At 25.5% G+C, this 14,826-nt stretch overlaps 3 protein-coding genes across 7 annotated transcripts; 2 read left to right on the top strand and 1 right to left on the bottom strand.

Moving 5' to 3' along the window:
• The first annotated feature begins 532 nt into the window (after positions 1-532).
• On the top strand, positions 533-2,004 carry LOC113553960. 4 transcript variants are annotated; one of them, XM_026957569.1, is made up of 2 exons: positions 533-728; positions 1,340-2,004. In XM_026957569.1, exon 2 carries the CDS (start codon positions 1,376-1,378, stop codon positions 1,844-1,846), a length of 471 nt encoding a protein of 156 aa, XP_026813370.1. In that variant the 5' UTR covers positions 533-728; positions 1,340-1,375; the 3' UTR covers positions 1,847-2,004. The 4 variants fall into 4 exon arrangements, with proteins under 4 accessions (XP_026813370.1, XP_026813369.1, XP_026813368.1 ...); XM_026957568.1 differs by having other exon boundaries at positions 1,337-2,004; XM_026957567.1 differs by lacking the exon at positions 533-728 and adding an exon at positions 946-1,250.
• Positions 2,005-2,344: 340 nt separating this feature from the next.
• On the bottom strand, positions 2,345-6,147 carry LOC113553065 (metallophosphoesterase 1 homolog). Of its 2 annotated transcripts, none has more exons than XM_026956198.1 (6): positions 5,755-6,147; positions 4,908-5,289; positions 4,706-4,837; positions 4,489-4,608; positions 2,948-3,197; positions 2,345-2,661 (listed from the first exon to the last, which is right to left on the bottom strand). In XM_026956198.1, the coding sequence occupies exons 1-6, from the start codon at positions 5,817-5,819 to the stop codon at positions 2,504-2,506; spliced, it is 1,107 nt and encodes a 368-aa protein (XP_026811999.1). In that variant the 5' UTR covers positions 5,820-6,147; the 3' UTR covers positions 2,345-2,503. The 2 variants fall into 2 exon arrangements, with proteins under 2 accessions (XP_026811999.1, XP_026812000.1); XM_026956199.1 differs by lacking the exon at positions 5,755-6,147 and adding an exon at positions 5,361-5,589.
• A 320-nt stretch (positions 6,148-6,467) lies between these two features.
• Positions 6,468-14,549, top strand: LOC113555084 (lipase maturation factor 2-like). The gene is made up of 11 exons (XM_026959406.1): positions 6,468-6,774; positions 9,045-9,225; positions 9,870-9,971; positions 10,050-10,282; positions 10,628-10,806; positions 10,932-11,037; positions 11,111-11,257; positions 11,323-11,769; positions 11,840-12,056; positions 12,169-12,320; positions 13,927-14,549. Exons 1-11 carry the CDS (start codon positions 6,678-6,680, stop codon positions 14,049-14,051), a joined length of 1,986 nt encoding a protein of 661 aa, XP_026815207.1. The 5' UTR covers positions 6,468-6,677; the 3' UTR covers positions 14,052-14,549.
• Positions 14,550-14,826: the final 277 nt, after the last annotated feature.

Here is a 14,826-nt window from a genome sequence, read left to right as displayed (position 1 = left end):
CTAAAACCAAGCTTTTATTGTTTGCTTCAGTATAAATAATCAAACATTTCTTGTGTTTATACTTTGTATTTACTAGCTATATCAATTTTTCAGCGATATATGAACATTAAAAATTGTAATTAATATTTTATACTAATAATTTGCTTAAAACTTTAAATACATAACGTAACAAAACAATTTAATCTCTTTTAGATTTAATATTAATTTAAAACTAATATTACAAGATGGGTTCACCAAAACGTAAATTACCATTACTGAACGTGGATCAAATAAAATAAAATTGTGTGCTGATATCCCTCTTAAGAATTTAAGATAAATCATTTTTAATGACGTCATGATGAAATTAGATAGTATAAATATCATTGTGCACAGTGGCAAATTGAAAATTCTTCACTAGACTCGTGAGGCTCGAGCCTAAAGCGGCAACTTATAGAGGACTAAAAATTTGTTATATTAATTTATTTTTATTCTCAAAAAAAGGGGAAAGCAGTAAACACATAGCGTGCCTCAATGCTAACCTTCTCGGTGCTGATTAAACATAAATATCAATTTTAGCTAGTGTCGTTCGAGGTAGTATGGTATAAATAAATACATAAAATAAGTGTATTAGCATGACAAAATATATTTTGTCATGCGTATTAGTTCATATTATGTATTTGCCATTTGGTATAATCAGTAATTACATACCTATCCTTCAATCGTGTCGTATGATCACTATGAACCACAAGGTCAGTAAATTAATATTGTTGTTATCTCTACTCTTATATTCTTATCAAATATAATATACAGTTCGTACAATACATTATTTGGTTAAATGGCCTTCCAAAAGTCCAAACACTCCAAACCTTAGTACATTATATTTATTTAAGTAAAATGCATTATGTATTTATGTTAAAAAATCAATTAAATAAATTCATGTATAAGATAATTATTGTAAAAGAGAGCAATTGACTTAAGAATAAAAAATAATATTTAAACATTTTCGGCTTATTTAATTGTTCTGTTTTTGTGGTTAGGAAAATTTGAAAAGTGATAACTGATAAGTTGACCCAACATATTGTTATTATCCTTCAAAATTAAATCAGAAGCTTGAATGTCTAATTTTAAAAACACTAAAGTAGTAAAGTGGTCCATGGATTTTCGTATTTATTTTGAAATTACAACTTGCATTTGATCAAGTTTTAAACAAAAAAAAATTGAAATTATTAATAAATTTTTATTTTAATTAGTAGCACTGCTCTACAATTTAGGTAAATACTAAATAATCAACTACATGTTACAACTTATTAATGTTTTTTCTGATTAAGTTTGATTAATTTAAGATTATATTTTTTAGCAGTTTATTTATTGCGAGTAGTAAAAATCATATGCCAAAATGGGCGGATCATCTAGCACCACTCGAACACTAGAAATTGAGAATCCAAACGTGATCACTTTGTCTGACAAGGTGGTCGAAAGACTCCGAGGTCAAGAACAGATAGCACCAGTTGACCAGGGTTCACACATTTTGCCAACGTATGTACAACCATCTTCTCTGCAAATACAGAAGGTTGTTCAGCAAGAGTTAGAAGCTAATGACAAGAGATGGGAACAGCGTTTTCACCATGTTAACAACAGTCAAAAAGTTCTTAGCCGCAATGTCGAAATAGAATACAAAAAAACATATGAAAATGTCAAGAAATTATTACCTATAATTAAAGATGGAGTACTGAGTGAAACTACAATAGAAAAAGAAAATGTTTTATTGGATTGTCTTGCCAATAACAAGGGAACCCCATTGAATTGTACCAACGCTGTCAAAGATTATCAAAAGGTGTTATTTCAATCTACAAATCAAAAACTTTGAACATTGGTAGTTCAATAGAAACTTATACTTAGAAGTTCAAATGTTTCAATGATAATATAAAAAATTATGCTTAAATGTATGATATTTTAATTATATACAATTTACTTTAAAATTGTGGTAAGTAGTTCTGTTTAAATGAATAAAAGGCTACTTTGTTATGTTGTTGAATTTTTGTTTATTGATTTGATGAATTTATTTTAATCAACTCGGCAGTATGGAATAAACACAATATTGTAGTTTTCTTCTTAGAAGATATACCTTTAAACAATGTTTTCAATAAAAAGAAAAAGTTATATGAATTTTAATAATAGTTTATTAAATCAATAGTTATAATTTTTATAACAAATACAAATTACAATTGGTATTATTAATGAAAAAGTAATGATAAATACATATTTAGAAAAGGATTGTCATAAAAAAATGATTCAAATAATATTTTATTAAAACATGATATCATTAATTACATAAAATGTAATATCTTATTTACATTTTGAAAAAATTATTATAAGTATATACTTTAGTGCGTCGTTTTATTTAGTTAAGTTGATTTTGTAATACATAATTTTAGTATTCAAAAAATCATCACTTACAGTTAACCTTATTAATATATCAATATAATTAAATGCAATGTATAATGTGCATTCTATATTTAAATGGTTACATAACCCTGTATATGATTGTTTTGCTATTTCTAGTGATTAAATGTAAGAAATACAAAATAATGCATAATATTAAAACATACAGGTACACATAGAGACAAGTAAATCTTGATGGAAGCCATAAAATAGTGTATGTGATAGAGTGTCTGAATGTATCTGAAAAAATAAAAATACTAATTAAACAATATAAGTTATGTTTAATTAGGCGTGATATAAAGATAAAATTATTTTATACATTAATCTGTATTAGACATAACACCATGGATATAAGATAAAACATATTTACAAGGTTGTACGCTTTATTTTTTTTTTAATTAAAAAAAATATTACAACTTAAATTTTACTATCGCAAAGAATACATGCTTAATAAACTGAAATGATAATATTTAGCTACTAAATATAATAAATTAACAGTAAAAATGACTACTGAATGATGTCTTACCAATTGTTAATACACTATATCCTACATTATTTGATCCCATTCTATATGAACAGGTTGGCACTATTATTTCATTGACTGCATTGGGTGACAGATGTCCAAACCTCCATTGAGCACTGGACATTTCATCAAAACTGTTACGTTCAAGCCTTTGAACATATGTATGTTTTCTTTTTTTAATGTCACTAATAAAATTGAAAGATGAATGATCATGAGCTGAGAATATAAATTCACTTTTGAACTCATTAATAACCTGAAATAATGTTTGAATATTTTATAATTGTCATTGAAATTAAGTTAAATGTATATAATATATTAATGCTTATTAGCAGAGTCGGATTTCCTATTAGGCACTATAAGCAGCTGCCTAGAGCGGAAAATTTTGTAGTATTTTATTAAAAAACATCAAATGTATAAGAAAAAATTGGAAAATTAATTATATTATATTTACGAAAAACAATTAATAATGTGCGTATTTTTTTAAATTTTATATTTTTGTATATCGTATATGGTATACCTATCTATTTTGGTTCATTATAATTTATAGTCATTATAAATATAGAAAATAGTTTTTGATAATACTATATTTAACATGTTGGTAAGAAACAGCATGGCAATTCTAACAATTGAGTTAAGTCTTCTTGTTTTATTATCATATGAAGATATTATAAAATCATTTGCAAATAAAATAGCAAGATTTCAGCTTTTAAAGTTAAAATAGTTTAGTTTAAATGTAGTATAGATTAGTTAAGATGTTAAAGTTAAACATCTATTTTGTATACCTTATAATTTGTATTACAAAAATAAAGTTTTTTATTCTAAAAATTATTGTAAATTGTAGTGTGTATTACTTAATGTTCCTAAAAATGGTTATAGTTTTATTTTATTAATAAGAGGACGCCATACCCGCATGTATTGTTTCTGTCTTACTAACGTACATCATAACAAATTTTCGTTCAATAGAATACATTTTGTAACGTTAGCTTTAAAATTAGAGTAAATTAACACTTTAAAATTATTATATTTTACATAGCTTTAACTCACTTTAAAATAATAATATCATTAAAAGCATATGTCATTGTCTAGATAATATTCTTACCCTTAAATTTGATGATAGGTTAATTTACTCTAATTTTAAAGCTAACGTTACAAAATGTATTCTACTGAACGAAAATTTGTTACGATGTACTTTAGTAAGACAGAAACAACACATGCGGGTATGGCGTCCTCTTAATGTTTATAACTAATAAAATTATCATTGTAGGCATGACAATATATATTTTGTCATGATTGTAGGTTTTTATTAAAATTCAGTGGAAATCCATTGACATTTTTTCAAAGTAGGCTAAATGAAATAATCAAAATAAAAACATAGTCTAAAAATTCAAATGGATATCCTACAGTAGTCTATGTATTTAATATTTATAGTAGGTATTTTGGCGAGGGTATTGTAACTTGTTCACCTATTATAGGGGTTGTAAATTGTTGGTGCCTATATCCGTAAAAAAGATAAATCCGCCTCTGCTTATCAATTATCTTAGTACTTTATCTGTGAATTTTGTCCATTTTGTTGTCAAAGGAATATGTGAAAACATCATTTTCATAGTATTTGTTCGATTTGTAGGGTTGATGTTTGTCGGCATTGAATCTATCAGTTGATTTACCTACATTTAAATTTAATATTAATAATAAAAATAAAAAAAAAAATACAAATACTACTAGAAGCATATTTTTAAAATATTCTTAATAATTGTATTGTACCATAACAAATTCTATTTTTTCATTTTCAATTACTCCAGGCGAACCAAAGTAAAGATGAAATCTATCAATTTTTTCACGAATTACAATTTCTTCATCTCCACCAATATCATTATCACCTGGGATAAAAATTACCTAAAAAATAATTAATATTAATAAATACAATTTAAAAATATTAAGTGATTTAAATAAAATAACTACTTACATTCTTAGATGCAAGAGGAACTGTGTTTTTTAAAAAAAATATTTTACTAAATCTATGTAAATATCTTTCAAAAGTTTTTTGATCAGCTAATGATCCTTCATCTATTAAATCACCCATAAATATAACTTTATCAGGTTTCACGTGCTGTAATGCTCGACCATATGTATTGAATAAATATCGATCACTATCCCAGCGTGCTAATATATTTTCTCTTTCCTCCCCTAATATTTGTGGATCAGCAACTAGTAAGATTGTTTTGCAGAACTTCTCATTACCACAATACAATGTTGGCCATTTACTTGCATACAGTGAATAAACCAACCATTCATTGTAAATTATAGAAGAAGCGAGAAGCAAAATCAAATAATAATAGGTATATTCACTGAAAAAATAAAATAAAATAGTATCAACGATTAATTTAAGTGAAATAAAAGATTTGCTTAATTGTCATACTGTGTGATTTTTAAGTATATAAGTAGTAACGGTAATTTCTCCATCACATTCCTAACAATAATCTATACATTTTAATAGGATTTATAAAATAAATCTTTCACTTTCTGCTTTGTGCCTATGTTTAAGACTTCAAATTTAGAGGTATCAATGTATTTATAGATTTCACTTCACATTAACTATTTATTTGAATAATAATAACTAGCATGAAACATCAGCATTAAGAATATGTCTATTAAATACACTTCATTCAATGATTATTATAATTTTTAATTAAATAAGAAAATATGTGTATACTTTAAAAATTAATTATTATTATGTGAATGATAACATATTCAACACTAAATCACAATATTAAACATTTTGTTTACATTCAATTGCATATAAACCAACATACTTTAATTTGTGTTTGATCAATTTAAAAACAGTCTTCAGTCTTGTTAAATAAAACAAATGGAACATTATTATAGTATTAAAATAATTGGAAACAAAAACAAAAAATAATAAATATAAAAAGCTTTTGATGCACTTTTACAGATGAAATTTACATGACGGTTACCACTACAGATGACGAGAACGAAATCGAAAAAATATTTGGACACATCGAATAAAAGCAGTATTCAATTATGGTCTATATGTTTCATGTTTTCAAAAAAAAAAAGATTGAAATTGCTTAGGTACTAAGGTATTTCAGTATTTGTAGCAGCCATTTACTTATTACTTCATACTTTTAAGTACAGTAATATTAAATATAAATAATACATTATAATATTAGTTAATAATAGTTATAATAGTTATTACTATATAAGTATTATAATAAATATTAAATCTTGCTTATCATTTATTATCAACAGAGATATTACAGAGAATAATCCACATTGTTTGAAGAGATACCTAGTTGTGGAAGACGGTGTTTACTACTGTACCGTAACCGTAAGGTGACCCTTATTTGGTAACCGAATAGCGTCACAACGTGATCGGGTATACTTCAACCAATCGGCGGGCTCCACACCCGCTAAAGCGAGAGATATTTCACGCCGGTGTATTGGCTACACCGGTTTGTCAGAGGGAAAAGAAAACCGATAATGAATATATAAGACGGGGCCGCCCGGCGAATGACAATTGGCAATCCGTTTCTTCGACTGGCGACTCTCTGTCCGTCTCTAGGAAACTACAACAGTTTAAACTTTTTGTGGTAGTTTAACGCTCTCCCTCCATCATGATTTCCGAATATTAATCCGTCGTTGTAAACAGTGTGAAAATTAAATTTTTCTCTAGTTTTTTGGTCGAATTGCTGCCCAACCGGCTATCGCAGCTGACATGCAGCAGTATATACGGTATACCAGGAATCTCTTCCTGAGAGGAGTCTCTGTCATCTACTTGCAGGCGTTCGTCGCTCTTTATGTCCAAAATTCTGGTAAGTACGAAATAAGGCTCAACGGTTGTTAAGCAGCCTTTTCTACCGAATTTGCCTGATTGAATCTCGGTATGCATGTCTATTTCTCATGTTCCAACCATTTATCTATGTCAAGGATGGTGTGGTACTGGAGAATATTTTAATTATTTATTGAAAATTTTACCCTTTTTGTTCTTATGCTATAACCTTTGGACATTCGCTGGCCCCTTCCCACACAGTTTTTGATCAATCTAAACCGAAATTGTTTCATTTTTCTGTCACTTGTTAATAAATGTTTTTGTAATGAAATTGGATTGATATGTTTTTAACCAAATATTTACACATTGCTAGATTATACATAACAACAGATTTACTTTGCTGTTTACATTTTGTCAAATTTAACAATTTGTCAAATCAAAATCAGTATTAATACGTATTATGTATACTGGATGACAATAATTAGTATTTACATATCGTAAATACTACTACGATACCTAAAATATTGCATACTTTAGGCTTTAAATATTTCATGGTCAAGAACTAATCTATACATCAAAATTTGATACTTAAAAACATCAAAGTTCAAATGTGTCATTATATAAATGCTTTATTTGATGAATGGTACAAGTGATAAGTTGATAAACTCTATGATGAGAGTATTGCAGGGAATAGTATTATATTTAAATCAATTATCTATATCTCCCCATTTATACTTTTGCAATAATAATAATTATTATTATTATTATTATTTAAAATAATATATTTATCACAATGAATTAAATTAGATTTGTATCAATTTTTACTATATAATTTGTTAATATTTATTGATTGAGATATATTCTTTATACTTACTAAATTAATAGCTTAAATATACTAGTTATATCCAGTGGTGTTCCCATTTATTTTTTTGAGAGCATACTATATCAGCAAATATAAACATTTAATATAATAAGAATATTTTTCTTATGGTCTATAAGAGTTAAGCCAGTAAAGAGCATGTCAATAATATGAAAAAAAATTGAGATTGAGAGCATACACAGTATACCCATAGGCCATAATATTGAAAAAAATCTTGAGAGTAAATGGCGTATATATAGTATACCCTATGAGAACAAAGGTTATATCAGAATGTTAAAATAAAAAAGTGGGTATAGCTCTGCTGTATAGTAGAGATCGAGAGTAGGTCACTGGTCACTATAAATGGATGTGTTAAATTTGAATGCAATGACGGGTATTATTGTATACAAAAAACGATTCTGAACGGAGATAATTTGTCAGTCAATGATAATTAGTTGGATATATTATATTATTACCTATATTTAATTTGTAATATATCGTTATTTTACGCGATTTCGTAAAAAATTAAATTTCATACGCTCATAAAATGTTTTCTATATTGACAATGAAATTTTTTTTACAGTTAATTGAAGGAATACTTATGGATAACCTAGTATTGGATTTTTAAACCTTAAGTATAAATCACAAAAATTTTATGAATTTTTAACTTCAAAATTTTTTGCAAATTTTCGTGATTTTGATTTATTTTGTAAACATTTGAATTTTAAATGCTTATAACAAAAATTGTGAAGATTTTTTGAATAGCCAAATTCTTTTTATCGGCATTTTAAGAAAAAAAACTTAGAAAAGTCAAAAATTTCAATTATCTATAAGTAGCTTAAAAAGATCAAAATATTTTGAAAATTGAATTTTAAATAGATAACCAAAATATAAACAATTGGTAATAATTTAATGTATTTACAATGATTCGTTTTTGAATTAAAGCAAAATCAAAAAAATGATTTTGTCGAAAAGTGGTTATGCGTAAAAATTCCCGTTTACTTTTGACCCCTCAAAGTACCAACTAGATGAATTTTCTTATTCAAAAAGGAGCTGAAGTCAAAAATCAAAGCATTGTTACTACTCCAAAACTTGATGACAAACACAAAAAAAAAAAAATCACATTTTAAAATCAATACATTTATCACTGTTCAAAATCTAAAAGGTGTTTTTGTCCATGTAAAATTTGGTTTGAAAGTTAAATTTAAAAATACTTATGTTCAATTGTCAGTTGAATACTAAATTTTTGTATGGGCGACTAAGGGCCATACACCCCCTCCCCCCATAGACTACTACACAAGTAAATTTTAGTATGTCTATTTTTAGATCCGCACATGAATTCTTATTTAATATTTATAATAATTTGTAATACATTATTGGTTATTAATAGTTTTAAATAATACAAATTTACATTATAATCTATTTTTTTTTAAATTAATTATTAACTTTTTTAGGTCTATTTGGAGAAAATGGTGTATTACCAGCAAAAAATACATTGATTAATGAGAGTCCAAAAGTATTTGATAAATTCAATTTTAAACCTACATTATTATGGTTTTCATCTGAAATTGGTTTGAACGCTGAATATATGTTTGATGTAATATGCTTATTAGGAATATCTTTTGCATTCTTTGGGTAAGTTATCATGGATTAACTTTTATATCTCTTTACAATATTTTAATACATAAATAAACTTTGTATGTGTAAATAATTATGCAATTGTATGTATATATTATAATTGTTGTACAACTTTTACCGTGAAGCTTTGAGTAAACTATTTTATCAATGTTAAGAAACTTGTTTGTGTACTATAATTTTTTAAGGAGATTTCACAACTGTTTTTGAATTTACCTATACATGTTGTAACATGCTGATTTAAATTTTACTCCAATATTAATTTTAAAAATATTTGAATTTATCAAAAAAAAAAATATTTAAGTTTTAATAATATAACAATTTTTACCTTAACTTAAAGTTAACATAAGTCCTAGTGTTGTATTATAATCTTATAATAACTGATCCACTTATAATTTCCCATTAGAGTTAAACAGTACAAACTAAATCTTAATTATATTTGTAGAAAATGTTGTAGTTCAAATGTCCAACTTGCCATACCTATAGTTTTATTATTATTTGTTTTTATTAAACACTATTATGGGTTAAAAAGTATTAGTACTTACTTAATAAATATTCATTAATAATTATAAAAAAAATTACTTTGTATTCATTTTTAAATAATTAAAAAGTTGTATTAAGTACTTATTGATTTATTTTTTAAGGTTTTTGACACAAAAAGTTTGCAACAAATTTTTATTTTTCTCTCTTTGGATCTCATATTTATCATTGTACAATGTTGGTCAAGTATTTTTGTCAGACTTGGCGTAAGTATTTTATATATGTGTATATTAAAAAAATTTTGCTGTCATAAAAATGTATCTTATCAAATTTATTTAATTTAGTGATGAACTTCTATTGGAAGTGGGATTATTATGTATATTGATTGCACCATTGCCTTTTCAAAAATTAAGAGTTCCTTCTAAGAAACGCAATTTACGTCTACAAACTTCACTTGCGTCATTACCACATGATTCCATTCCTTTTTGGCTTGTGAGATGGTTGCTATTTAGAGTAGCATTTTCTGCTGGTGTTGCTAAAATGAGTTCCAAGTCATCAATCTGGTATGATTTGACTGGTATGTAACTAAATATTTTTAATAATTCAGGTTGGTCACTTGATCTGTTAATTTATAATAATGGTACGTTAAATATTTTTCAACTGATTTTTGTAAATATATAATCTGCTTACTAAAAGAATGTGGTTGCAAATAAACCAAAAACCGTCATGCTTTGTTGCAACAATCTATCTCTCCACTCCTTGTTTTCAGTTAAATGTGCTAAATAACCACATTTTTTGATGGAAAGAGTAGAGTTTTAATTATTTATGAGACCATACCTATTCATGGTTTTTCACATAGTTTCATGAAATTGTGACTAATAAAAGATATACAATTAAATGTAATATTTTTATTTTATTTCAGCTTTATCAAAATATTTTGAAAGTATGCCTCTACCAAATGCCATTTCTTGGTATGCACACTATTTTCCACTTTGGTTTTTGAAAACTATCACAGTATTTGCAGAAATTAATGATTTATTGGTTCCATTGATGTTCTTGATACCCATTCGTTCAGTTAAAAAGTTGGCCTTTTATATCCAGGTATTATTTTTATTTGATAGTATGTACTATTTATATCATTAAATTATCGAATGATTGCATTTATTAAATTACTTGAATCTTTAAAGTAATATTCAAATAACGTTAACATTATATTTATATTTAAGGTATTCATGCAAGTCGGCATTTTGGCATCAGGAAATTATAGCTATTATAATCTTTTATACATTGTTTTATGTTTATCGTTGTTGGATGACCATACATTTTATAGAGGTAAAAACAGTTTTTTAATTATTGTTTAATTATGTGTTCTTTCATAATTTAAAACAAAATTGTTGTTTACTAGAATTAGCCCTTGCAAGAACTCGCCAATGGTGTTCTACTGTATTCACAAGAATTATGACAATCAATGTTATTAGCATACTTATAGCTGTTTTCCCTATGTTGTATAATTTCCGCATTTCTCCAGCAAATACACCAGATTTCACAATAGGTAAATTTTTAATTTAACTACTATTTAAAAATTATTTATTTATTTATATAATTTCACTTTTTCAGCATTTACACAGCAACAATTCAATCTTGTTTTAGGCAAAAGTTTGCCTTTTATTGCTTATTTTGCTTTAGGTTCATTTGTTTTTGAATGTTTAAAGGCACTTTATTCGTCTCTGCCTTTAAAGAGTAAACCTGATGGTTCCTTTTCAGCATTAATAACATCAACATTATATGTATCTATTTGTTTGGGTATATTCTCCTTAAGTTCGGTCAATTTTTCTGCTCTTCATCAAAGTGTTAATAATACTGTTCCAAAAGATTTAAATATGTTTTACAATAAATTAGCTCCTTATAAAATTAGTAACTCCTATTTACCACCCAAAGAATTTATCAATCTGGAAAATCGTAAAGAAATTATTATAAAAGGAGCTAGTGATATTAAAGGACCTTGGCATGAATATCAATTCTTATACAAACCTGGAAATGTAAATGTTACGCCACCAATTATTGGTTTGTATTTTGTTTAAAATTGATACTTTGTTTAATTTTTATTCAAATTATAACTTTTTATCATTTTTAGCTCCTTATAAGCCATTACTTGATCGTCAATTGTATTTTGCTGCTCACTCTTTACCGGCTCAAAATCCATGGCTTATGAGTGTTTTGTATCGTTTGTTAAATAATCAAAAAGAAGTACTTTCATTATTAAACACCAATCAATTACCATTTGGTAAAAAACCACCTAAATTTGTTAAAGTATCTTTGTATAAATATCAGTTTTCGTCAAAGTTACAAAGGTAAGTTTACTAAATATTAGGTGTATAATGCAATTTTAATTTTTAAGACTTAGTACAGAATAATATTAATGAAAAAATATAAAAATATATGTTATTTATAACTATTATGTAGGGAAAAGGGAATTTGGTGGAATCGGCAAGTATTAGATTCTGAATTCATAGCTCCAATGGATAAAAATAGTCAAGTATTATTGGATACATTGAAGTCTCACAAAATTTTACTGAGCAACAGAACTCCGTTACCAGTAAATCCGCTTTTTAAACGTAAGTTTCATTTTTTTATAATTATTTTAATCCAAACACAGTATACAGTGTACTCTCGATTATCCACGTTGGATCAATTGTCTTCTGTGGAATCAATAATAATATTATATAGTAATACATAATTATATTAAATAATATTAAAATAATAAAATAATGATGTATTAAATAAACATTTTTTTATATTTATTATTTATTTGAAGTTGTTCAGTTAGAATAATTTTTTTTGTTTTGATGTTTTCTAAAATATATTTATTTCTTGTATCACAAATCATAATACTAATGAACTGTGATTTTGGGTGGATGTAAACTTAAAATTATTTTTTTGTGTCATCTACAACTTTATACTATATATAAAAAACATAATTTAACTGAAACTAAAATGAACAATGTTTGCGTCCAAAAATTGACTTTCTAAGAAATAGTAAAGTTTAATTTAATTTAAAAAATAAAATTGTACTGTATTATAAGTTTTCAAAAACAATATCAAATCAATAATTAGTTATGTACAAACATTGTTGTTTGTATATTTTATAGATTTTACGTAATCAAGATGAAATAGTTTTAGATCCTGAGCGAAGGGATGAATGTATTGATTCGTCGATATGAGTTTTATTTTCTGTGTCATACTTTTGGGGTACTATAATGTATTAAATTTTCAATTTAAGTGGTGGTTACTGGTTCCCTATTTCTTAAAAAAAAAATAAGGAAAACGTAAATTTTTTCACACTAAACTAGTTTTTGAAAAAAATGTGTTTATTTTGTTACAATTTATAAACAAAGAACTTGAAATATCATTTAAAATTACTTCAAAATACATTGACTCTTTGAGTTATTCAGGGCATTACATTTACATCAAAATCCTTGAAAATTTAATATAAGATTATTTACAAGTTCTCCAATCTATAATACCTATAAAAAAAAATTTTAGCGGAAAGTCAAATTAGTTTATTATGAGCGTTTTGAGTTCAATTATTTATGACATTGCATACATCTAACCTTAAATAATAATAATTTCTCTTAACACAGTTTTTTTTATTTTGTAATTCAATGACAAATTATTTATGAATAATTTAAATTTTCACAAAATGTTTATATTATCATTTTCATATTATATACATGGTAATATTTTCAAAATATTTTTACTGATCTATAGAGAATTTACGATTTTTTTTCTTCTATAAACAAATTATTCACTAGGTCAAAATTCTTGAAAATTGGTCATATGATCCCATATATGTTTTTCTTATATTTGTATAAAAAATACTTTGGCACAATTTTTTTTTAAATCTTCAATTTAAGATTTGAAAATGTATTAGTATATTCATAGGTAGTTCATATTGGAATTAAAAATTATGTAAACAAATATTTTTTATTACATATGAGGTTTAAATGTGGACGAAATTAGATACTTAAATGATGAGTTACAATATTCATTATTTTGTTATAGTTTAAAATCATTATTTGCGGGGACTTTAATTTATAGTCTGAAAGTTTCTTACCTTACACCTTGACAAAAATATATATATATAAATTAATCTTAAGATATTTTATATTTACCATGAACCTATTTACATTTATTTATGTATTTGTATATTTTTAATTACAGAAATATTGGACCAAATTAGATCGATTCTTCTGGCAGTCGACCCACGAATATTGATATTTGCATTTTTAATGACTGGTTTTGTATTGATATTAGTACCCGTTGGCTCCAATGTTTCTTCTATTTGAATGCAATTTTTAAAGTTTGTGTGCTACTGAAGACGACTTAATATGATTTTTTAAAAAAAACAATTTTTTTATTTAATTAAAACACTTCATACAATCGTCAACCTTCCGAGACGATTTGTGAACTCGGAAAGTATTAAATTTTTTAAAAATTTGTATTAAATGTATATACACCTTTGTATTACCTAATTTAATTTTTAATTTTTTTATATTCTCTTTTAGTTCGTATTTGTGGTTTATATTTACATTTTTTTTTTTTACAGTTCAACATTTATTAAATTATGTTTCTTTACATTAATCATGTTATTATTTTGAGACTGTTGTAGTTTTAAAATAATAATTAGTATAGAAAAATTTCCGTGCCCTTGTGTAGTATATTTCGTGTGTAGGGATAGAGTAGTTCTCTTATATTCACGTTTTGTATAGCTGTGTTAGAGTATCATAATAATTTTTGTAGTTTCAGATTTGCATTTTAAATATTAATAAATGAAAATGTATTAATATTTTATAGAGTAATTTAATATATTTAATAAATTCTTAATTCTTATGAAATTTAAATTATAATATCATTGTCTAATAATAACGTGAAAAAAATAGAAGTGTTATCAGTAAACAATACGATTACCGATTCAATTTAGTGAGACCATACACAATGATACGTCACCTCTCGTACGATTTAAACTTACACCAATCGTGGAAGAGTCGTCAATCTGATGTTGGTTGTAGTCTTGTTTTAAAATTATTTTGTGAATCATTACTCTTCTATTTTATTTACTAA

Source organism: Rhopalosiphum maidis, chromosome 2 (genome assembly GCF_003676215.2).
Source record: "Rhopalosiphum maidis isolate BTI-1 chromosome 2, ASM367621v3, whole genome shotgun sequence".
NCBI classification, from domain to species: Eukaryota; Metazoa; Arthropoda; class Insecta; order Hemiptera; family Aphididae; genus Rhopalosiphum; species Rhopalosiphum maidis.
Note: the sequence above shows the minus strand (reverse complement) of the source record. Positions and strands in the feature narration are given on the sequence as shown.

Excerpts from the sequence above, each read along its gene's own strand:
- LOC113555084 (XM_026959406.1), top strand. The coding sequence starts at position 6,678 with ATGCAGCAGTATATACGGTATACCAGGAATCTCTTCCTGAGAGGAGTC. Across the intron at positions 10,283-10,627 it reads AATCTGGTATGATTTGACTG|CTTTATCAAAATATTTTGAA; the intron begins GTATGTAACTAA and ends ATTTTATTTCAG. Across the intron at positions 11,038-11,110 it reads TGACCATACATTTTATAGAG|AATTAGCCCTTGCAAGAACT; the intron begins GTAAAAACAGTT and ends GTTGTTTACTAG.
- LOC113553065 (XM_026956198.1), bottom strand. The coding sequence starts at position 5,819 with ATGTTCCATTTGTTTTATTTAACAAGACTGAAGACTGTTTTTAAATTG. Across the intron at positions 5,290-5,754 it reads TTGATCAAACACAAATTAAA|TGAATATACCTATTATTATT; the intron begins GTATGTTGGTTT and ends TTATTTTTTCAG. Across the intron at positions 4,609-4,705 it reads AAAAAATAGAATTTGTTATG|GTAAATCAACTGATAGATTC; the intron begins GTACAATACAAT and ends ATTTAAATGTAG.
- LOC113553960 (XM_026957569.1), top strand. The coding sequence starts at position 1,376 with ATGGGCGGATCATCTAGCACCACTCGAACACTAGAAATTGAGAATCCA.